This window comes from Oryza sativa, chromosome 2 (genome assembly GCF_034140825.1).
Source record: "Oryza sativa Japonica Group chromosome 2, ASM3414082v1".
Taxonomy (NCBI): domain Eukaryota; kingdom Viridiplantae; phylum Streptophyta; class Magnoliopsida; order Poales; family Poaceae; genus Oryza; species Oryza sativa.
Window position 1 is genome coordinate 11,179,898 of NC_089036.1, and position 22,164 is coordinate 11,202,061.

Here is a 22,164-nt window from a genome sequence, read left to right on the forward strand (position 1 = left end):
AGAGTGCATGTCGTTTGCTGCTTGAACTGTTCATCTGTTACTTAACATGTTATATGTCCGCAAGCTGGTGTTAAAGTGCCTATATTTGTGGCTCTTTGCATGTGCCTATGTCCTAGTAATATGGTTGCTAAAACTAATGAGAATATTTCTTTTTATGATAAAAGAGTTAGTTACATCTATCCATTGTTTTGGGACCACAACTAGAGAGGTTTTCATGCTTTTCAAAATTATTCGTAAACGAATAATTGGTTCATATTCGATCTATGTGTGCGTCCATATGTTACAAATTAAGCGATTTTTCTTTTCAATATGGCTTGACAGGATTTGATTTTTTTTTTCTTTTCAATATGCAATGTGTCAATTTTTACGTGGAAACACCGGTTCTTTTAGGTAGGAGGTTTTTTCTTAACTAAGACATGTGGCTTTTTTACATGAGAGAAATACAGTGGTTGAGAAAGAACTGGAATGAAGGGGTTCTATTTTTTTTTATTAGTAGAGAACTCTGAGATACACAACCGGATACTAGTATTCATATTCATGTTCGCATATCTGAAAAACGAAAACGTGAACCATTTCAATTCTCACTGCCATGTTTGGCTCGAATCTCTCGACTTGATCTGCACGTTCATGCTCATTCAGGATGCAGGAGGAGGAAGCAAAGCATCCTGTGCAACACGGCAACGCCGGATCCGTGCAAAACCAAACAAAAAGCATCCATCCATCCATCCATCCATGGCAGATTTGGCAGGCCTGCACAGAGCAGAGCAGTAAAAAAGAAAGGAGAGTGCAGTCAAAAGCTCTCCTCTCCTTTCCTGAACGGGAAGGCACAGAAGGCGTAGGACAGTCGGAAGGCCACCACATCTGCATGCCATTCTCGTCATTCTCATTCTCCCTCCACCGTGGGGCCCACCCATCACCCCTAACCTAACCGCCGTCGATTCAGGGAGGTGGACGGCCAGGATGGAGGCGGCGCCTCCCACGACGCGCGTGGTGCAGGTTCAGAGCAGCAGCAGCAGCAGGTGTGGCCTCCACATTATTAATTCCTCCTCTCCTCTCCTCTCCTTCCTATAAGAGAGAGGAGGTGGAAGAAAGCAAAGCTTAGAGAGGGAGAGAGAGACGACGTGCTCATCGATCTGGTTTTGGTTGGAAGGAGGCGCTTCAGGTCGTTGCTCTCCATCTCTCTCTGTGTGTGTATCCTCTTGTTGTTGTTGTTGTTGGTTTCTTGGATCTTGCAGGAGAATCTTGCTTCGTTTTTGCTTTCGCGCGGATGGTGGTGGATAATCTCCTCCCTCGTCGTCGTCGTTTTTTTCTTTCTGGGTGAATTTGTTTCTGCGTTGCACGCGTATGATATAGCTATAGGGTGGGTTTTGATCGATCGATCTCTACGTGCGTACTCCATAGTAGATGGAAACACACATCCAAGTACTAGGAGGATATGGGTTTCTAGTTGCTTTATATATACCATGTGTTCCTCTGCTCGCTTCCTTGCTTTTTCTCCATTTTGCTTCGATTGATTGAATGATTTCCACTTGGTTTGGTTGGTCGATCTCCATGGAATCTCTCACCCATCCATACGGAAATGCCAAGTCTGCGTACGTCTGCGTGCTCCTTTTCTTGTTGTTGTTGTAGGTTCATCTCGCTTCTTTGCCTGCTCATAACACATTTCTGCACCTGCATCCAAGCCAAGCAGAAGCAGAGCTCTCGGCATGGCGGCGCCGGCGGTCTTCACCATCTCCGGCCGCCGTCGCCCGCTCTGCCGACGAGAGAGAGATGCTGCCTTGATGCTTTGATGCTTGCTGGGCTGTGTAGTCACTCACTAGTCAGGCCCATGGCCCGTTAGGAGCCTTTCACTGGCCCACGAGAGAGAGAGAGAGAGAGAGGGGAGAGGGGAGAGCAACCGCTTGAGCAACGGAGGGAGGCGGCGCCGGATTTTTGGTCGATTTGAGAATTGAGATTGAGAAGATGGATTAAAAAGGAAAAAAGAAGGGGGAAGGGAAAGGCATAAACATCTCAGTTGCTTGAGAGCACTGGTTGTCCATGGGAGAGGGACATTTAATTATTTGCAACTTTTAAGATGTGTCAATTAAGAATTTATCACTCGCTGTATTTGACATGTGGGTCCTTATGTGTCTATGACATGTGAGTTTAATGGCAAATCCTTTAGAACTACTCGGAAGAGTGGCAAATAGTTATTATTCCCATGGGGGAAGTTATCATGGGCTGCGGTGCGACTAAGTCCGACTGAACTGATCTTTGATAGTTAGTGAGGGTGCCTAAAAGGTTTCTTGATTATACATTTATACTTGGACTGTGTAGATATTTCGAGTTTCGCTTCTATAGGGCTGTTTCTGATGCAATTGCAATAGATTGCATCACCTCTGTTCATTGGCAGTAGTTTTGTTTGCTGGAACTTTACTGGATTGTTGCTTAGGCTAGTTCAGGGGTGCAAATGGGGATGGCATTGCCTATCAGGTCTTCTCAGGTTATATACTTTTCCTGTACTTGTTCTGAGTGTAGTGGTTCCTGAAATGTTCTGTGCTGGTTTCTTTAATGGAAATGGGAGGGGATCTGCCCTTCTTGCTAAAAAAAAGAAGTAGATTGCAAAATGAACACACATCAGTGAGTTATTTCAAAACTGTAGGATTTTGTGTTGCTTGTTTCATAATTATTTTGCTGCTGACTTATTTCAATTCTTCTACTGAAGCACATTTAGTGTTAGAGAATCTGTAACACTGTCTAATGTTGTGTCATGCAAATGCAAATTGAAATGCAATCGTAATTCCTATTCTAATCATGAATGACCATTGCCCTGTTGTTCTGTGTGGTCCTCTGATGTTCTGAACAATGCCATATGCACACTTACTACATCCTTGCTTGATTTTTTTTTAACTGTGGTTGTAACAAAGGTGCATCCAGTGCTGTTTTCGAGCTCAATGCAATGTTCTCACCTGAATATTTCCGTGTCACTCAGGTCTGCCATGGATTTCACCTCCGACGAGTCAGAGCTAAGTGATGCAGATATTGATGACTATGCTGACAAGTGCTACATGGACCTCAAGTCTGGGAAGCCGGTGGTGAGTCTAGGCAATGAAAAGTTCAGATGCCCATTCTGTCTGGGGAAGAAGAAGCAGGACTACCGTTACAACGAGCTACTTCAGCATGCCATTGGGGTTGGCGCATCCAATCGCGCTCCAAAGGTGAAGGCAAACCACATGGCCTTGGCCAATCTTCTCAAGAACGACTATGCTGATGCAGCAGGCTCATTGCCATCACGACAGGCCATTGGACCAAGTAATCCTCCAAGGCCATTGCAAGATCAGGAAGCGTATGTTTGGCCATGGATGGGCATCCTTGCAAATGTTCCAGCTGAGAAAACAAAGGAGGATGGAGCTAGTCTGATGCAGCAGCTAGCTAATTTCAATCCCTTGCAGTTTACTGCTGTGCTCTGCTCCGAGGGTAGGTATACTGGTTATGCAGTTGTCGGTTTCAGCAAAGATTGGATTGGGTTCACGAACGCCTTGGCATTCCACAACTACTTCAAATCACAACGTCTGGGTAAAAAGGATTGGGCAGCACTTGGACAAGAGAAGTACATCTGTGGATGGATGGCAAAAGAAGAGGACTACAAATCTAGTGACCCAGTTGGTAGGTTTTTGTCAGCAAATGGTGATCTGAAGACCGTGTCTGGTCTGGAAAATGACCTGTCTCGCAAGACTGAGACTCTCATAGCTAACTTGTCACACCAGATTACAGCTAAGAGCAAGTATTTGGTGGAACTGGAATGCAGATGCAATCAAATGAATCTCTCTGTTAAAAGGGCAATGGAAGAAACTGACTTGCTGCACAAAAGTTACAATGAAGGTACATACTACAAACTGTTCATATGAATAATTCTCATGCCATGGGCATATGATTGCTATGTTGTTGTCTACTTTTATTGCCAATTTGCCAGAATAATAATATCTATTGTGTTGTTTCATTTTATTGCTGTTACAGAAATGCGAAATATGCAATCTGCTGCTCGTGAACATTCACAGAAAATATTTGAAGAGACTGATCAGCTGAGGAAACAGTTGGATGATAAAGAGAATGCCATCGAGAGGAGATCCAAGCAACTAAGCAAGTTTGTTGCTCAAACTGACATAGAAAGAAGAAAATTGGAGAGTGAGATGAAAAAGGTATGAATGTAACCACAGCTTTGCTCTCTTTGCTTTATGTTACTGTTTAGCATTTGCATTTCCTCTTCAGAGTTCTATCTTCAGGAACAGCTATGACAATCTTTCTAGGGGTGACAGGATTTCTGTATACTTGTCATGTATCTATATTACACTTCCTGTTAGCTCCGCATTTACAGTCTGGTTACGATGATCTTTGTTAGAATATCTTATCTGACTGTTTGTCTTACTGATTTCCCCTACAGAACTCTGAGCAAAACGACTCCATCCACATGGCTAGAATCGAGCAACAGAAGTCTGATAAAAATGTGCTAAAGCTTGTTGAGAAACACAAGGTCTGCACTCTTGTTTCCAATTATTAATCTTATGCAAGATTCTTTTAATTTCTCATGCTCTGGAATTTACTCTGGCTTGTAAAAATCTCACAGAAAGAGAAGGAGATTGCTCTGAACAAAATCCTGCAGTTAGAAAAGCAATTGGATGAAAAGCAAAAGCTGGAACTGGAAATACAACAACTTAGAGGAAGACTGCTGGTGGTCCAACACATGGAGGGAGAGGGTGTTGATGTGAAGAAACGTACTGACGAGCTGACTGAGGAACTAAATGAGAAGATTGAGGAGATGGAATATATGGAAGGTCTGAATCAAACTCTCATTATCAAAGAAAGGAAGACAAATGATGAACTGCAAGATGCCAAGAAAGCGCTGATTTCTGTAATGTGATGATATGCTGATCTTTCCTTTCTACTGCTTGACAGAGTCTGAAGATATTTTCATTTGTGTTTATTTGGACTCATTTCAGATTCAATCTTATTATACTATGATTGTGGCTGAGACCTGAGTTTGTGCGTATGTTTTGTAGGGCTTATCAGAATTGTTAGGCCCTCGTAGCACCATCGGACTCAAGAGAATGGGCGAGCTGGATGAGAAACCCTTCCTTGCAGCTTGCAAGAAAAGGTATGGTACTGCTGACGGTGAAGCTGAAATAAAAGCTGCTGAATTTTGCTCCGAGTGGCAAGAAAATCTGAAGGATGCCAATTGGCATCCGTTCAAGATTGTTACCAGAGGAGGAAAGACTGAGGTATGCTCAACAGAATGAAATCTTCTGGCACAGTTTTTCGCATTCGATCTCCCGACAAATATATGATCTACACTTCCATCACTGACATGACAACGATATCCGTTTTCTTTTCTGTAGCAAATCATCAATGAAGATGATGAGAAGCTAGTGGGCTTGAAGGAGCAGCTCGGTGACGAGGTCTACAAGGCCGTGACCACGGCGCTGCTGGAGATCAACGAGTACAATGCCAGCGGCAGCTACGTGGTGTCAGAGCTGTGGAACAACAAGGAGGACAGGAAGGCCAGCATGCAGGAGGCCTTGCAGCACGTCCTGGAGCAGTGGAAGCTTCGGAGGCGAAGGAGATGAAGCACGCCTTTCACTCACACTGGATTGAACTAAGGCTTTTTGTTCATGCTTCGTAGTGCTCAGTTATTTTTTGGATGGGATTATCTTGGCTTAGCTGAAACTGGAAGATTATGCATTGTGTGATCCTGGTTTCTCGCTCTGATTGAAATCGCTGGGATAAACACATTAAGGTCATGAACTACATTCTGATAGAATTAACTTTCTGATATTCACTACATTCTGATAGAATTGTGCTGTCAGAGCATAAATCTTTTTGGGACAGTATTATAAGAATCTGTTTACTATTTCTGAGACAATTCCTTTCCCCGAACTGTTTGAGTTGTTGTTGATGATGATGATGATGATTTCTTTTCGTACCCTTGAAAAAATACAGTTAGAAAGAGTTGCATATTTGGAAGCAACGCAGCACAATGGTAGCTTCATAGGCCTAGATGTGATGTACATTATGCAATGCTGGACGCCTGGAACTTTTGAATTCAGTAACAGCAGTTGATGAGATTACTCTAGCTGTAAATTAAATTTCTGAAGACTTCAGATTAGTGAAGGCTAACATTCAGCATCATCGCAGAGTACACAAGGGTATCAACATCATACAAGATCCAGGAGGGTGCAGAATACCGTAATTAAATGTTAAATGTTATCTCTTTTAATTGTTCAAGAGTAACATATATTTGCTGCATGGTAATTAGGTGTATTTAGTCACTTTCTCGTCTCACTAAGAGTATATATCTAGAGCTTTCTGAACATGATGGGTTTGCAATTCCCTTTCATTTTTTTTTCTGAGAAAGGAACATGTGCATATTATCTTATAAACGACATTAAGTAATTGAATTTTTAACATTTTACAGTTTCACCATTTCGTCATGGATGGATACTTAACACCCGAATACCCAATCAAGCATAGATGAAAACATACAAACCCAGAAAATGCTCTGATCAATGGTTGCAAATTACAAGCAAGAAAGAGCATAATGGCCTCCCATCTCAAAATGGGGCACAAGGGCAAAAGAAACAAATCGAGAAATTTCTTATCATGTGATCAATCAGAACCCACAAAGCTCAAGCCGTATTTTTTTTTCATGGTCCTCACACGTCAGCCCTAACTAATTTAGGGCAGGCCACAACGGCTACGTGGAAGAAAAGTGGAAGCAACACAAACAAATTACAGAAGCGGGCACAGGTGCACCACACGCATCACCCAATATACACCTAAACCGAATCCGAATCCGAATCCTTCTCTCTTGTTATTTCAGTTCAGCTGAATAGGTTTGGAATGCAGGCTCCCGAGTCAGGATTCTGCTGTTCCTTCCAGATTCGGCCGGTGACCCGCAATTTCAACTCTTTCCTCTCTCCGCCTGAGAAGAACAGAGCCATGTTCCGCTGAATTATGAGGCCGTCATGGCTGTCCCTAACCTTCCGGTGGCTGTCCCTTATGCTGCGGGGAGTGCCCTCCCATATCATCTTCCGGCCATTCGCGCCAACCTCAAGGCTATAACTATAGTTCCTGGCATCATTTTCGTCGCCCATAAAACGGAGGAAGGCCATGTAAACCGGAGCCACTCCAAGTTGGAAGGCCTCGAAATGCAAGCAGAAGTACTGCCCAAAGCAGTGAAAGACCTAAAAGGATAATAAATAAGTATCAAATATCACCTTAAACATGGATAAAAAAAACTCTTGCAGTTAAATTGTACCACCCACACCAATATATATGTTAATGAGACTGCAAGTGATAGAAGGCAATAAAGGTAAACACTTACAGTCAACATCCAAGTAGCATTTTCGACCTCTCTGGGGTTTGACTTAACATAGCGATGGTTGAATGTGCACCCTGAGTGCATGTCAACTTTATGGTCATCCCTCAGATGAGCAACTAGGAAAGGAATATCCCCGACAACTGAGCATTCAGAGCCAGCATAAGGGCAGTTGTATGGCCTGAAATTGCACTGTGATTCATGCTTGAGTTTGCTGTAGTACGGAAAGATTTCTGGACAACCTAGTGAGTAATATTTGCAGGGTAGCTCAAGCGATTCAGCCACTTTCTCCAATGCTAGACATCTAATATCACCAAGCTCCTGTCGACAGGTTGGGCAGCGGTTGTGCACACGGGTTTTGCAGGTTGAACACAGAGTATGACCATTTTGGCACTGTAATATGGCAAAAAATATTAGTCAATTATTAATTACTTATATTGAATTCTGACTTGTAAATGCTGAACCTAGAAAGATTCAAGCTTCATGCTAAAAATAGCTAAATAGGACATATTTTCACTCAGACAAATTTCTACCAGGAGTATTACTAAAGCAAGAACTACAGAAAAATAGTTAATGTCAACAAACAAGAATGTACTGCATCAACACAAGATGAAAGATACAGTGAAAATACCACAAAAAAAGAGAGGGAGAGGGAGAAAACATGTACTATGTCCATGTATTTGTGATGGAATACCACAGACGCAAAACTCACATACAAATGGTACAACATGGACTTTTGTTTAAAAGCTTCCTGATTCATGAGATATTATGAAATCCTAACAAGAAGGATTAAAATATGGTTTTTATTGTGGTTTGTAACTGCTTTTGGAAAAGTTCAGCTCTTTCTGGCATAATAACATCATTGTCCGCATTAATTGCCTGCTTAGTAGCTAATCAGAAATATTTTACAGCCTGGGCAAGCTTCACTATAGCTAATATTTACTACCGAAATTCTATCTCAAATTTTCTAATTACATGGAATTTTAATGGATTATCCATCGACGAGCCCAGATGGATGTCTGGGGTCACCGGGCGGTAGATCCGCCCCTGCCTGCTCTATATGTTGTGACGACTCATTGAGATCATTCATCAAACACAGTTTCCTCACTTGAATCTGATCGCTGTGCCAAATGTTGCGATAAAACTACATGTCCGTGCACAGGTTATTAATAATGGTACGTCTTTATGTTTGATGTTAGGAAAGACTTCTATAGTAGAAAGATACTTAACCTACACCTCTAACAGGATCACAGAAAGCATGCTTGGTAATTCTTCAGGCTCCCAGTGACCTAACTAGCAACACAAATTCACAATAGACAAAAAAATAATAATCTCCAAGCCACTCCAGATATGAAATTTTGGTATTATAATAATCTCCAAGCCACTCCAGATATGAAATTTTGGTATTATAACAAACTATAATGTGACAACATATCCCTGATATAAAAAAGTGTAACCTTTAGGTCAGTTAACAGGTCATCACTTCGTTTTAAAAATGTGACACATCATACGACACCATATGACCATAATAGTCCATCAAGCAGTAATACAGTCCAAAGTGCATGCAGGAAAAGATTTTGATACATTGGGCAATACTTCTTAACAAACAGTTAATACAGCTGCTTCCAAGTAAATTTTAATAAAAAGGTAATAAGTTGCAACAGAACGATAAAGAAAACGAAATAACAGGTAACAAAAAGAATAACCGATCATCTTAAACTACATGACATCTTCCATGTCCCAACTTAAGCCTTACCTTCCACTTGTGTAAGGGCATACAAGCATGCATACAACACATCCCCTAGACTACAAAAAGAAATGCACTAAAAAAGGCTAGAAATGAACTGTTCTATACAACCCAACACTTCACTAGCATTTGTTGTAGTGATCATCCTTGCATCCCAGTGATATTTTCCACTACCAAGCATCTAATACCATGAAAGAGGGCGTCAAAGTAAAGACTCATGGGATTCGCGAAGTGACGTAACAAGGCAAAGATAGGCCGATCCTCATCTCCAAATGTTCTGCCGCACATGCTGCTGATTCCAGACATAAGAATATATTCACAACAGGAGATACTCGATTCCTCTCCCAAAAAGAAAAAAGAAAGACGAAAGAAGAGATACTAGCTAGGTGTTGATATTTGGTTTCAATTTGCCGTAAACCTGTAACCTAAATGGGGTCAATTATACCGATTGCATTAACTAAACGTGAAGAGCAGTGGTGTCACTAGACAATAATCAGAACAATAATTTTATCTCCTGAAATGAGAAATTGCTGGATCCTCTCAGTCCGTAATTGATTATCGTTGTTTAAACAGCATTGCAAGTTGAAATCAACACGCCGCGGCAACCATCCTATCCCCTGAAATGCAGCAAGCACGCCATGTTTTCCCGTGGCAGGGAAAGGCAGTATCCAAGAAGCCCCAGGATCAAGAACCCCCAAACAGACACGCAACGAAGATCCAGCCCTCTCACAGCACCGGATCACGCGATTCCACCCCACCGACGACGACTCCCTTGCGGTGAGAGGAGATCCTAGTAGTAGAAAGAAACCGCAAGAACCCCAAGAATGGCGGACCTGGTGGATGGGCGGGTACATGGAGTTGGTGCAGACGGGGCACTCGAGCAGCTCGTGGACGCTCGTCGCCGGGGGGACGGCGGGGGCCCCGGCCACGACCCCGACCCCTCCTCCTCCTCCCCCCGCGCCCCCTCCGCTGCCCGCGGAGACGACGACCACGTTGACGGCGGCGGCGGCGGAGGAGGGCTTGACGAGGATGGGGCGTGGCAGGTGGGAGACGCCGCCGACGCCGACGCCATCGTCGTCGTCGTCATCCATGCTGTCGGAGTAGGAGACGCACTCGATGCTCGCCATGTCCATGGCCACAGATCGAACCCGAATTCAGCTCTCAGCTCAGCCCCCCGCCCGCCGCCCGCGAGCCCGCCGGGGCAGGGGGAGTCGATCGGGTCGAACCCTCGTCGGAGGCGGAGGGTGATCCGCCGCGATTCCGATTAGCGGCGGCGGATGGGGATTTGGAATTGGATTTGGAGAGGAGGGGATTGTTGCGTTAGCGTTTGGGTTGCGGGGTGGTGTGGTTTGGTGGTGGGGGCGGTTGATTGCGGGTGTAATGGTGGTGTGGTGGTGCGGGGGGATTGGGTGGGGGTGGCTTGTAATTACGTTTTTCTTTTGCTTGTGCGCTTTTTTAGCGACGAGGGGAGGGGATTCGATTTTATATAACCAAACAAACAACAAAAAAGCGTGGTGATGATGCGGGGGGAGTGCGGATGAGGTGGGGGTGCGGCGAATGTTCAAATTTTAAACTGACGAGGGAGGGGAGCGGTGGCGTTGGCGTGGTGGCAAGGCTGGCCGGCTCCGTATGCTGCTTTGCTGCTGGCTGCAAATGCGATGCTACTACTTCTGGTACATGTGGCATTCATTCAAAGCCTGCAGCAGCATTCGATTCTCGTGCTACTTTGACAGTCTCTGAGTACTAGTACGGCACTACTAGTAAAAAAGAAGGAAATATATACTGTCACGGTCCTTCAACAATCGAACTATTCGTCCTAAAAGGGATCAATTTGTACTAGGACCGGCCTTCTTCAACCCATTTTACGTTTGACCACTCGTCTTATTTAAATTTTTTTTTACAAATATAAAAAACGAAAAGTTACGCTTAAAGTACTGTAGATAATAAAGTAAGTTACAAATAAAATAAATAATAATTTTAAAAAAAATTGAATAAGACGAGTGGTCAAATGTTACAAGTAAAAACTCAAAATCCATTATATTATGGGACAGAGGGAGTAGCAATCAAACATTCAAACCTCTTCTCTGCTCTTTGCACTGAGGTAAGCATTCAAATTTTTGTTTAGTTCCAAAATAATTCTTCAACCTTCCTAACTTTTTCAGCACAATTTTTTTACACACACAAACTTTCAACTTTTTGTCGTATCATTCCAATTTCAACCAAACTTTTAAAATTTTGATGTGAACTAAACACAGCCTAGGAATGAAAAGGGATCAATTTGTATTAGGAATAAATATGAATGAAGGAGTACGTGCCGAGAGATGGAGTGCAGATGATACCAGGATTCTACGAGTATATGCGGAGAACATGAACAAGCGAAGGTCTCTCTTCTCTTCTTTTCTGGTCTGTCACCGGCACATTGCTCACCCACGAGAGCCGTGGTCGGGTGAGCGTGCCTACACGTTTACCAGAATAACAGGCGGGCGTGGACCAACCATACTGTACAAGAGATTACCCCTAGAAAAAAAAATATGGTTATTATCAACTTTACAAAGAGACCAAGAAACCGGTACCGTCGTCATTACCAGACCAGGTATGGCGGCCAGTTTCTTTCAATGATTTTCCTTTTTCCAAATGATCAGGACTTTTTCGACATAAAATGATGAGAACTTTGAACACATGCTTGCTGCTTAACCTCCCCTGCCAAAGATGCAATAACACTAGTAACTGCACCTGATCAGTGTCCCGACAATATATTGCCAGTAATCATAATGCATCGCTCGACAGGTTCCTTCCAGGAAATGAACAGGAGGCTTGGAACTTCATCATGGCCATGAGAATCTATTCCCCTTTACCTTTTCTTTTTAAAAAAATGTCACAGAAAGGGAAGGTTTTGATCGCCAAGAGAAATTGCACCCCCGACATGGACCTTATACATGAATGTATGAGGAGGATGACTTTACATTTGAATTGGCTACAGTTACATGGCCGATAACAAGTTATATACATAATTACTGTTGTCAGGAATCCCTACATGCTGGCCACTCTAGAAGGGGCTTCTGTATCAATGTCAGGTTCTCCATCCACCTTCTCCGACCGTCGTAGCTGAAACGTAAATCTTTTAGGAGCGTACAAATAAGTGAAGATGGAGACCAACCAGAAATACAAAGGCTGGTCTTACTAATTAAACAATACGACACTACCATGATAAGTGATGCAACTGTTTGCTTGTTCTCCCAAAAAATATACTATATACATATCAATCGTTGTCTCTACTGAAAAATCAGGAGTGATGAAGAAAACTGATAAACATGATGTATTAAATATTACTTGAATAAGTTCATCACCACTAGCATGTAAGGCTCAAGGGGAATGTAACGACTGATTGGTTCTTTAACATTTTCAACGTATATTTCTACCAGTAACTAGAAGTCATCTTTAGGTATTCTGAGGTGAACAGGCCAGCAGGGGAATTCACAAAATAAACTAGCCAATAAAAACTGCTGAATTAGCATGCCTCTAATGTCTGCAACCCCATGTCTAGCCACTGAAATATAACAGGAGCAACATTAAATGCTGCATCCCATATCTAAATAATAGTGCTAAACGGTCAAGTGCACATAAGAAAGACTTTTGAGGTAACATCGTGTATGGAAAAATGATGATGATGCTCACCGTTGATTCTTTATTATGTTCATCCAAGTAAAGGTCCAATGCTCCTTCTCCACAAAGAATCTTGGCTCCAGAACCATGCTGATTTGTAGATCCAACAGAGTCTTCGTCAACAACAACCGCGTCTATTTTGTCTTTTCCAGTTCGTATTTCTGGAATCTGTAAAAAAAATAATGTTCATTACAATGGTTTAAGTAACAACAGGACTTTTGACATAGTAAAACTGAAAAAAAAAACCTACTCAAACAATGTAATGGAACCAACGGACAACCAAAAGTGTAAGGCCCCGTTTGGTAGGGCTCCAACTCCCAACTCTCAACTCTAAACTCCAACTCTAGTGAGAGCTGGCTCCTATAGGAGTTAAAGTGGATATGAAAAGTGTTTGGCTATATTGGCTAGCTCCACTCGACCACGCCCTTGTTGGAATTTCGTCGAACACCTTGGTGGCGTCGCTGGCGTCGCCGCCGCCGCTCAGCCCACGCGCCGCCTCCGCCGCCGCCGCCGCCGCTCAGCGCCTCAGCCCGCGCGCCGCCACCGCTGCCGCCGCCGGTGGTCAGGTTGCGGGCCGCCGCCGCCGCGGCCACCACGCGCGCCCGCGCCTCGCCCTGCCGCCGCCGCCAGCGCCTCGCCCAGCCACCTCCGACCCCGCGCCACCGTCCGCACGTCGCCGCCCGCTCGCCGCCGACCCCGCGCCGCCTCCCGCGCGCTACCGCCGCCCGTGCGCCACCGCTGCTCGCGCGCCTGCCGCGCCGCCTCCGCCGCCCGCGCTCCTCCCGCCGCCGACCGCCTCTGCTGACACAAACACCACCGTCGGCCGCTGCGTTCAATGGCAGATGGGGGAGGACAGAGAACAGGAGGAAGATGGGGGAACGGGAGGAAGATGGGGAGGAAGGGGTAGTTCAATGGCATTTTGGTGTAAATACTCTAAAATAATTAAGGGTAGTGGGTCTTTTGAGGTGGAGTGGAGTTGTAGAGCAGCAAAAACCCAGCTCAATCCCCGTAGTACAAATTTGTGGAGCAGCTCTGCCAACTCCGCTCCAAAATATTGAGAATCTATACCGTTTGGCACAGCTCCAGCTCTAGGTAAGTTGGAGTAGGGAGCTGGATCTATGCCAAACGGGGAGTAACTCAATACAAGATATTTACTCCTTTTGTCCCAAAAATATAGGTAGCTGTATTGAGGGATCACTACAATTAACTCCCTGCATAGTAAAATATGTTCCATCTAGTTTGAAGGTTTACCACTCAATTTTAACGTTCAGAAACACAAGAAAAGACAAGCCAAGAATTTTAGCGCATGGGAAGATCTTTGATTGTGAAAACAATATGGTAGTATGTATAAATTTCCTATAGTAAATTCAAGTTTGGATATCTGGGGCATTGGTTTTGGTTCCTTTCTGGGTTATGTCTCTAGAGTCTAAACCAGACATGATTTCATTGGTTTGACTAATGAAACAGTGCTTATGATTGGACTTGAACCAAAAACAGGCAGAGTATCATTCTTTTTTGTGAATTCAATGGTTGAGTGACCCTGAAAAGCTAGAACTGAATCATACAAAAAAAAAACAATATTCCAGGTTCACGATGCTGTTCCAAATTGATTTCCTAAAATGCTATAAAACCTCAGTTGACAAATTTCAGCTAGCGGGAAGATACAAATATATACCTCGTACATGGATTCAGTCAATAAACTTTCTAATATTGACCTTAAACCTCGAGCTCCAGTGTTCTTCGCTATTGCTCTTTTGGAAATAAGCCGTAAAGCCTTCTCAGTAAAATGCAACTTGACCTATAATACAATGATGTGATATGAAAACAACTAATTAAATGGTTATACTTCAGAATATTCTGACTCTAAACAAAGTTCCAGAATTTGTAAGAAATACTCGCTTACATCATTCATTTCAAACAACTTTGTATACTGCCTGCCTAGGGCATTCTTTGGTTTTGTAAGAACCTGCAGTGAATAAATGTGTTAAGAAAGATCAATTAATTCATGTACGTAGGACCTAGAATGCTTAACAAAGTATAAGGAAATAAACTTGAATGTTGCCAAGTAAACTTGAACCTGCAGTGAATAAATGTATTAAGAAAGTACAATTAATTTATGTACGTAGGACCTATTATATATCGCACTTCACAGACAGATAATGCCTAATGGAGTATATAGCCAGTGTTTTTCAAAATCAAGCTGTATGGACAATGTGCAAAACTTTTGCGGTCACAAGGCAAAAATACAGTGATTGTATTTTGGTAAAACCATAAAACAAAGTCAACTAACTGGCCAGTAACTGAAGTATGTCTCATCAACTGAAAATTATGGCAGCATGCGAACCAATTTTTGTTTGTGGCAGATGATGGCACATCTTACCCGAAAATTATGGTAGAGTTGATAAAAAAAATATGCATGACACCAAGAACCAATCTGAACATACTACTAAAATACTTCTTGGATAAATGCTTAAAAGGTACGCAGAAACCTTGAAGAAAGCAGGATAGCCAATAAAAATTGGCAGTCTGTGATTGGAACAATAATAAATAATAAATTGAAGCAACATGTGCCCTTTGACAGAAAGAACAATTAAAGAGACACAGCACATGCATGCATCGCAAGTTACCTCAACAAGTTGGTCTTCACTAAGGGAAGATAGACTAACAAGAATGGGAAATCTACCAACAAATTCTGGGATCAATCCATATGCAATGAGATCACCACTTTCAACCTGCATATATTTCGACAAAGTAAGAACCCTAAATATTTCAAAGGATTCTAAGCATGACAAGTCACAAAACCAAGTATATGCATTCTTCTACTTGATCACTCACTGATTCGAGTAACGAGGATGTGATCTCAGCATTTATCACACCCCCAGTCCGCATATTTGAACGAATTGGTGCTTGGAAACCAATGGAAGAATCATGTCTCCTATTAAAGATTCGGGTGAAACATATAATAAGAAAACTCGAAAGACTTTCAGCGTAAAACATAAATGATGCAGGATATTGAAACCTTTCCGAAATAGTCTTCTCCAAATCAACAAAAGCACCACCACAAATGAAGAGAATGTTTTTTGTATCAATCTGCATTGCAAAACAAAACAGCATAAAACCATATTAAATAGTTTAACAAGAACATATGAAGGTTCTAGTTGTGCAAAAGCCAACTGGTTGACACTATTTTAGGTATGTAAATAAATATTTTCGTTTACATGACATAGTTAAAAGGGGCAATGAGAATTTCCATTATTATATTGCACTGCATTAAACATGGAGGGCAAAAGTGTTGCTCGAAAAGATGTTCATAGTAGTAAAGTGAAGAAAACTAATAAAAACAAAGCATCTTTTCTACAGATTGCAGAGCAAGCACACAAGGTATCAAAAAACAAATGGTCTATTTCCAGACAACAGATAATTCAACTCAGGGAATTCACTATCTTCTACTAGATGCAAGGAATAAAACAGAGGTTCTCTGATGTCAGACAAATATGAAATAGATAGCAATATGGCAAAATTGGTTCATAGGATACCTGGATATTGTCACCCCTTGGGTGCCTTCTAGCCCCTTTCTCAGGAACACTAACGACCTATCTTGACAGCATAAAAGCAATTGTAAGAAGATCAGTAATTAAAAACCTTATGCGTCATCAGTTTTTAAAAATACTAAAATAATCAAGGGTGCTATCCCATAAATAACTAACATGGTAACACTTAGATTTTCAAAGAGATTAATCTATGCCTATCAGCAAAATTGAAGGAAAGAGCAGCTTTACGAACTCTATGACAGATACAATGAGGAGGCCAAGAACAGTTTATTGACCAGTAAGTATGCTGATCTTTGTGGCTTAATCCATGTTGAACTACGGAATTGTATGGTCAACATTTTCATAAACTAGCAAAATAACTTAGCTAGAGTAAGTGATAACGATAAAAATTTTAAAAAGAAGCGCAAGAAAACCCCTTAAATAGACTTCTGGTTACTCCATTTAAATTAAATATATTGATACTGGCGCTCGCAATAGATTTTACATGATCAGAGGCAAATAAGTTATTGCCTCAATGGTTTGGATTGGACAATTTAATGTGTTTTGCAGGTTCCACCCATGCATACATGGCTGGAGAATCAAAAGGCAGAAGGTTATCAATAAAAACATGCAGTACATAGTTCAAGATAACAAAACATTATGAAGCCACCAACAAATTTTAGCAGCTAGACAGGGCATATTAACTACTCCCTCAGTTTCCATTTACATGTCACTTTGGTCACTTTAAGGTTTCAAAATACTTGTCACTACACACTTACCAATGTAGTTATTTCCATTTTGCCCTTTGTGAGTCTAAAATGATAATTAGTTGGCATATATATTTAGAAGCTTCTAGATTATACATCCCACTCAAGTAGGAGCCCTTTTGTCATGTTACCTTGAACAAGTTGATTTACATTTGGTTTGTATGCATGGTCACAAGTGACAAATAAATAAAAACGGAGGTAGTAAAATGTAAGCCTGGACCAACTCATGTACTACTAGCAAAGCGTAGCAACAAACAATTTTGCACACAGGGTTAAGTAAAAATATGCCATTCATATTCTATGTTAGCAATCCATCTGAAATAAGATTTGGCATCAGCAAGCTATCAATCAAACATCCTAACTGGACTGTTCCTTGAGTATAAATTGGAGCATAACAACAAATAACGACAAGCTCACCGTTCCCTCAAGCATTTTTAGCAGTGCTTGTTGAACACCTTCACCTGAAACATCTCTACTAAGGTTGATGCTTTCAGCCTGCAAGACACTGCAACTTCAAAAATCCAAACAATAAATATATGATGAATTGACCCTAGCTAAAATATCAGTACCTTCTTTGTTATTTTATCAACTTCGTCAATATAGACAATCCCTTGCTGAGCAGCAGCTACATCAAAATCAGCAGCCTGGGGATTCAAAAGGGAACAGGAAAAGTGCTATCAATGAAGAGGGTATAGAGTGCTAGCATCAGCACTGGTAGAAAGGAATTTCAAACTCACTGTCCTAGTTTCTGTAACAAGCTTAATGAACCACTTAATTCATCTCCTAGAAAGAGCAGTTACGATTAATCTAAGCTTCCTCTATATAGACATCATTTAGCAAATAGCCAATTAGAATCATCTGTCCTTATTAAAGAAGTCTTGAACCCAGGTCCAACACGAAAGCCCGAATAGATAGTAGCTAGATGCTTAGATCTCTTAAACCCAAAAAAAAAAAAACATCTTCACTCTAGATCATAAAGCCAAAATGAATTCATGTAATAAATTCTATGCAAAGGTTATTTTATGATGTGCTGGAGTTAAGACCACAATCTTGATAGTTGCAGTTGTGAACATACACGCAGGTATGCCTAGAGTTGGGAGCATGTGGAACAATGACCACATTAACATAGAAACAGTCTGTTAGCTAAGTCACAACACACATGAAATCTTTCTTAGAGAACTAAAAGGACATAAATATCTTATCTGAGTACATCCAGTTCTATGGTCAATAAAACACAAAATTTAGAATTTTCAGGCAACGGTGTCATTACAACTTTTCTTAATTACCATAACTGCCAACATTAAAAAAATAGTCATATCCAAATTTCTATCTTACAATTTGCATTTCCCCCCAGGGTCAGGGCGACCTTGTTTAACTCATTTCACCCTTTTTGTACCATAAGAGCTTGTGACTTGGAGGCAAATTCGAATGTCGAATATGGGTTGTCTCCACTTTGAAATATCATATTGTTATAGTGGCTTTCAAGATTTTTTATAGTTTTGTTTCAATTCTTCACATATTTAGGCACTCAGTAGAGAATAAGAGGGATAAATTATATGTCTTAACAGTTTAACACTTGCGCTAATGGTAGAAGAAAAATCATAAGGTTCTCTAAGCAACTATTGCAATACATGCAAGTGAAAAGGAAAGACTATATAGGCCACAATGTCAGTACACAGAAATTAACCATACCGCTAGGAGCTTATACAGGATAGATTCAACATCCTCGCCAACATATCCAGCCTACAATTGGAAAAACATGGTTAAAGAAAAGGTGAACTCCTGAGCACCAGCATGAGCACTTATTAAATCAAGCTGCTATACGACGCTCTCAAACAAAAGCATTGCATTTTCCAGACTACGATTAAGTACTCTATTGGTCTATTTAAAATATGCCACCTAAGAACACAGCACCCATAATAAAAAGTAATGTTACAGCAAAAAGAATCTTTAGAACACATGTATGGCTATGAGTATACTAAGCACTTTATGCCCAAGAAAGTAATGAAAACGTGTACAATACAATAATTACATAAAAGAGTATAAAGCACATATCATATATACATGGATCCAACTGGTACCATAATTTTGGGAAATCTTATGATATTGCTCCCCCTTACAGTAAAGCCAGGAATGGATAAAAATTGGATGCTATATCAGGAGAAGAGGAAAAATGCAAAAGTTAATGAATTGATAAATTAAGATAATTCATCTAACCTGAGTGAGGGTTGTTGCATCAGCTATAACAAATGGCACATTCACAAACCTTGCAAGGGTTTTTGCCAGCAATGTTTTCCCTGACTTTGGGAAAAGATTTTAGAATCATATAAGTAAAACATTCATTTGATAAGAAATAAATAATATCTACCATCATCTTATTCGTTGAATAGAAAATGGTCTACATGAGAGAGATAAAGTACAGATGTAATACTATTGCATGGTCTGTAAAAGAAAGAAGTGATGATTCAAATGAAAAACCAACCATCAACTAGTGCTATATTAAGAAGTTTCCAAATGCGGTCTCATGTGCTGGCACCTGGCAATTTGGTGTGATCGGAAGTGTTTCTACAATATATTAAAGTTTATACCATATCATTATTAATAATATGCATGCCTACTATTGATCATAAAAAATACTAGTATTCATTTAGACAAGAATATTTTTATAGTGCACACGAGTTCTCCATTGAGACAATTTTTCATTATGTGTTACAAATATTGCAGCATACAGCACTAATAGATTGAATGATTGGAGCATGTACCCGAGCCTGTCGGACCCATCACAAGGATGTTGCTTTTCTCAAGCTCCACTCCATCAGTATCACTCGCGCAAGAATCAGTCTCGCTACAATCTCCAGCAGACCTACAGTTTGAATCCAATTTACCACCTGAAACTACCCATACGCAGGACGCAGCAAGTCTGGCAAAACTGGTATTTACACAACACCAACCTGCTGGAGAGTAACTCGCAGTGTATCCTTTTATAGTGGTTATAAACTGCTACAGACAGTACCTGCCAAAAGACAAAAACAAGTTTATTGTTTCGATTTACCGGACAAAAGCACATAAGAGTCACTACAATCGCATAAGTGTAAGGCTATAAGCAGCGACGACGTAAACCTCTAGCCTACAAAACTAGAATAAGAAATCCCATTAGGCACAAACTACACCCACCCATACACTATCAACACTGTTTTGCAGTACCAAGTGAGGCTGAATCCCTAATCCAAATTAAGACAACTCCACTCAGAGTGGAACGCACAGAGAAACAGCATAAATAGTTCACCTTCTTGGCGCGCTCCTGGCCGATGACGAACTTATCGAGCCCACGGCAAATCTCCTTGGGCGTGGGGAACCGTCGCCCCAGGTTGGAGCCGCCCCACCCCGCACCACCACCACCCCCCTCGTTCCCATCAGACCCATCCCCACCACCACCACCACCCCCCGCCGCAACCCTAACCACATCGATCCTCCCCACCTCCGCCCCGCGCGCGCCGCCGCCGGGCGGCGCCTCCCCGGGCTGCCGCCAGATCTCCGGCGGCTCCCCGCCCCCATCCGACCCGCCGCCGACCCCTCTCTCGGCGACCGCACCCCGCAACGGGGGCGCCGCGACGGCCCGCGGCAACGACGCCTGCTGCTGCTGCTGCTGGTGGCGCCTGCGGAAGTACGCCCAGGGGCGGCGCAGGCCGGGGCCCTGGCCCTGCTCCTCGGCCACCGCGCGGCCCGCGTGGATGCGGCGGGCCGCGGTGGCCGCGACGGCGGCGGCGCGGGAGCGGACGGCGGCGGCGGACATGGTGGGGAGGAGGAGGTGGGGGTTTCGTGCGGGGAAGAGAAGCCGGGGGTGCGTAGGAAATATCTGTGGATTTTTGGGGGAGGTCGCCGTCCGCCCTGGAGAGTAGCGGAGTGTTTCTTGCTTGTGGGGGCGGGTTGGTACGGTACCTATCCTTTTCCGCGGCTGCTTCGGCGAACGCCAACGAGATGCCTAGAGAGAGAAGAAGGAAAACGTATTGTAGCTTTGCTATGTGATGATCATACTCCTCGCTCCTTATCATCACCATTGACCAAATCACAAAATGATACTCCCTCCGTCCCATAATATAAGAGATTTTGAGTTTTTGTTTATAGTGTTTGACCACTTATCTTATTAAAAAAAAATTGAAATTATTATTTACTTTTTTGTGACTTACTTTATTATCCAAAGTACTTTACACACAATTTTTCATTTTTTATATTTATATAAATTTTTTGAATAAGACGATTGGTCAAACACTGCAAGCACAAATTCAAAATCTCTTATACTGTGGGACGGAGGGAGTAACTATTAGTTTGAACTAGCTCAGTGTAAAGATTAAGTGATGGATACGTAAAATGAAAAAGTCACTGGTGTATAGATATTTGAGTTTTAGTTATTTTAATCTTAGAAAATAAATGTATTTGATATTTTACGGCAACTACTATATAGAAAGTTTTTATGCGAAACACACCGTTTATCGGTTTGAAAACATGCTAACAGAAATTGAGGTAAAATTGTATTTTAATTAGAAAAGAAAAGGGCAGTGCGCTAATGGTAGTACTAGATTATTATTATTTTTTTACGGGGAGTAGTACTAGATTATTGATTAGGAGGGAATCGAAGTACCCTACAACCCGCCGTTCTTTTCAATCTACTCCTTGCAATTTAATTTGCTGCAAAAGACTAGTCACAAGTTTATTTCATCTTTTAATTATCCACCTCTATCTATTTTTAGCCATTTCTCATATCCCATGAGCCTCCATAGTAGTGAACGATGTTGCTAGTTGCCACCAAAGGTGTGTAACTCAACCTCCTTGCATACTTTAATTCTACCAACGTTGTAGCAGTAAACACACGACAATTATCACATACTATGAAAAAAGGTGCATCAAATCTCATGCTCAATAGAAGACATAAGGAGTAACGTCACTCACCATACTGGGATCTATATGATGCGAGAAATCACTGAGTGTGATGAAAAAAATTAGCGAAAACTGAGTTAGAAGAAAAAAATAGACATGTAAAGAGTGTTTATGAAATTAAGTTGCAGGGGAAGATTAAAAAGACCAGTAGGCAGTTATTTGGATTTCCCT

The 22,164-nt window shown here is 41.9% G+C and overlaps 3 protein-coding genes across 3 annotated transcripts; 1 reads left to right on the forward strand and 2 right to left on the reverse strand.

The window, feature by feature from the left end:
* Positions 1–958: 958 nt before the first annotated feature.
* Positions 959–5,896, forward strand: LOC4329065 (factor of DNA methylation 1). The gene is made up of 7 exons (XM_015769210.3): positions 959–1,162; positions 2,972–3,861; positions 3,997–4,178; positions 4,421–4,510; positions 4,604–4,888; positions 5,037–5,255; positions 5,373–5,896. Exons 2-7 carry the CDS (start codon positions 2,979–2,981, stop codon positions 5,598–5,600), a joined length of 1,887 nt encoding a protein of 628 aa, XP_015624696.1. The 5' UTR covers positions 959–1,162; positions 2,972–2,978; the 3' UTR covers positions 5,601–5,896.
* A 712-nt stretch (positions 5,897–6,608) lies between these two features.
* LOC4329066 (E3 ubiquitin-protein ligase SINAT5) lies at positions 6,609–10,449 on the reverse strand. Its single transcript, XM_015771271.3, has 3 exons — positions 9,932–10,449; positions 7,358–7,744; positions 6,609–7,217 (listed from the first exon to the last, which is right to left on the reverse strand). Exons 1-3 carry the CDS (start codon positions 10,229–10,231, stop codon positions 6,855–6,857), a joined length of 1,050 nt encoding a protein of 349 aa, XP_015626757.1. The 5' UTR covers positions 10,232–10,449; the 3' UTR covers positions 6,609–6,854.
* A 1,477-nt stretch (positions 10,450–11,926) lies between these two features.
* On the reverse strand, positions 11,927–20,936 carry LOC4329067 (CLP protease regulatory subunit CLPX1, mitochondrial). Its single transcript, XM_015771314.3, has 15 exons — positions 20,345–20,936; positions 20,010–20,071; positions 19,821–19,921; positions 19,276–19,355; positions 18,751–18,801; positions 17,628–17,702; positions 17,476–17,553; positions 16,298–16,354; positions 15,781–15,851; positions 15,597–15,696; positions 15,389–15,493; positions 14,665–14,727; positions 14,437–14,559; positions 12,774–12,929; positions 11,927–12,203 (listed from the first exon to the last, which is right to left on the reverse strand). Exons 1-15 carry the CDS (start codon positions 20,849–20,851, stop codon positions 12,129–12,131), a joined length of 1,704 nt encoding a protein of 567 aa, XP_015626800.1. The 5' UTR covers positions 20,852–20,936; the 3' UTR covers positions 11,927–12,128.
* Positions 20,937–22,164: the final 1,228 nt, after the last annotated feature.

Excerpts from the sequence above, each read along its gene's own strand:
- LOC4329065 (XM_015769210.3), top strand. The coding sequence starts at position 2,979 with ATGGATTTCACCTCCGACGAGTCAGAGCTAAGTGATGCAGATATTGAT. Across the intron at positions 3,862-3,996 it reads GCACAAAAGTTACAATGAAG|AAATGCGAAATATGCAATCT; the intron begins GTACATACTACA and ends TTGCTGTTACAG. Across the intron at positions 4,889-5,036 it reads CCAAGAAAGCGCTGATTTCT|GGCTTATCAGAATTGTTAGG; the intron begins GTAATGTGATGA and ends TATGTTTTGTAG.
- LOC4329066 (XM_015771271.3), bottom strand. The coding sequence starts at position 10,231 with ATGGACATGGCGAGCATCGAGTGCGTCTCCTACTCCGACAGCATGGAT. Across the intron at positions 7,745-9,931 it reads TGTACCCGCCCATCCACCAG|TGCCAAAATGGTCATACTCT; the intron begins GTCCGCCATTCT and ends GCCATATTACAG. Across the intron at positions 7,218-7,357 it reads ATGCTACTTGGATGTTGACT|GTCTTTCACTGCTTTGGGCA; the intron begins GTAAGTGTTTAC and ends TTATCCTTTTAG.
- LOC4329067 (XM_015771314.3), bottom strand. The coding sequence starts at position 20,851 with ATGTCCGCCGCCGCCGTCCGCTCCCGCGCCGCCGCCGTCGCGGCCACC. Across the intron at positions 19,922-20,009 it reads TGCGAGTTACTCTCCAGCAG|GTCTGCTGGAGATTGTAGCG; the intron begins GTTGGTGTTGTG and ends TTCAAACTGTAG. Across the intron at positions 19,356-19,820 it reads GATGGGTCCGACAGGCTCGG|GGAAAACATTGCTGGCAAAA; the intron begins GTACATGCTCCA and ends TCCCAAAGTCAG.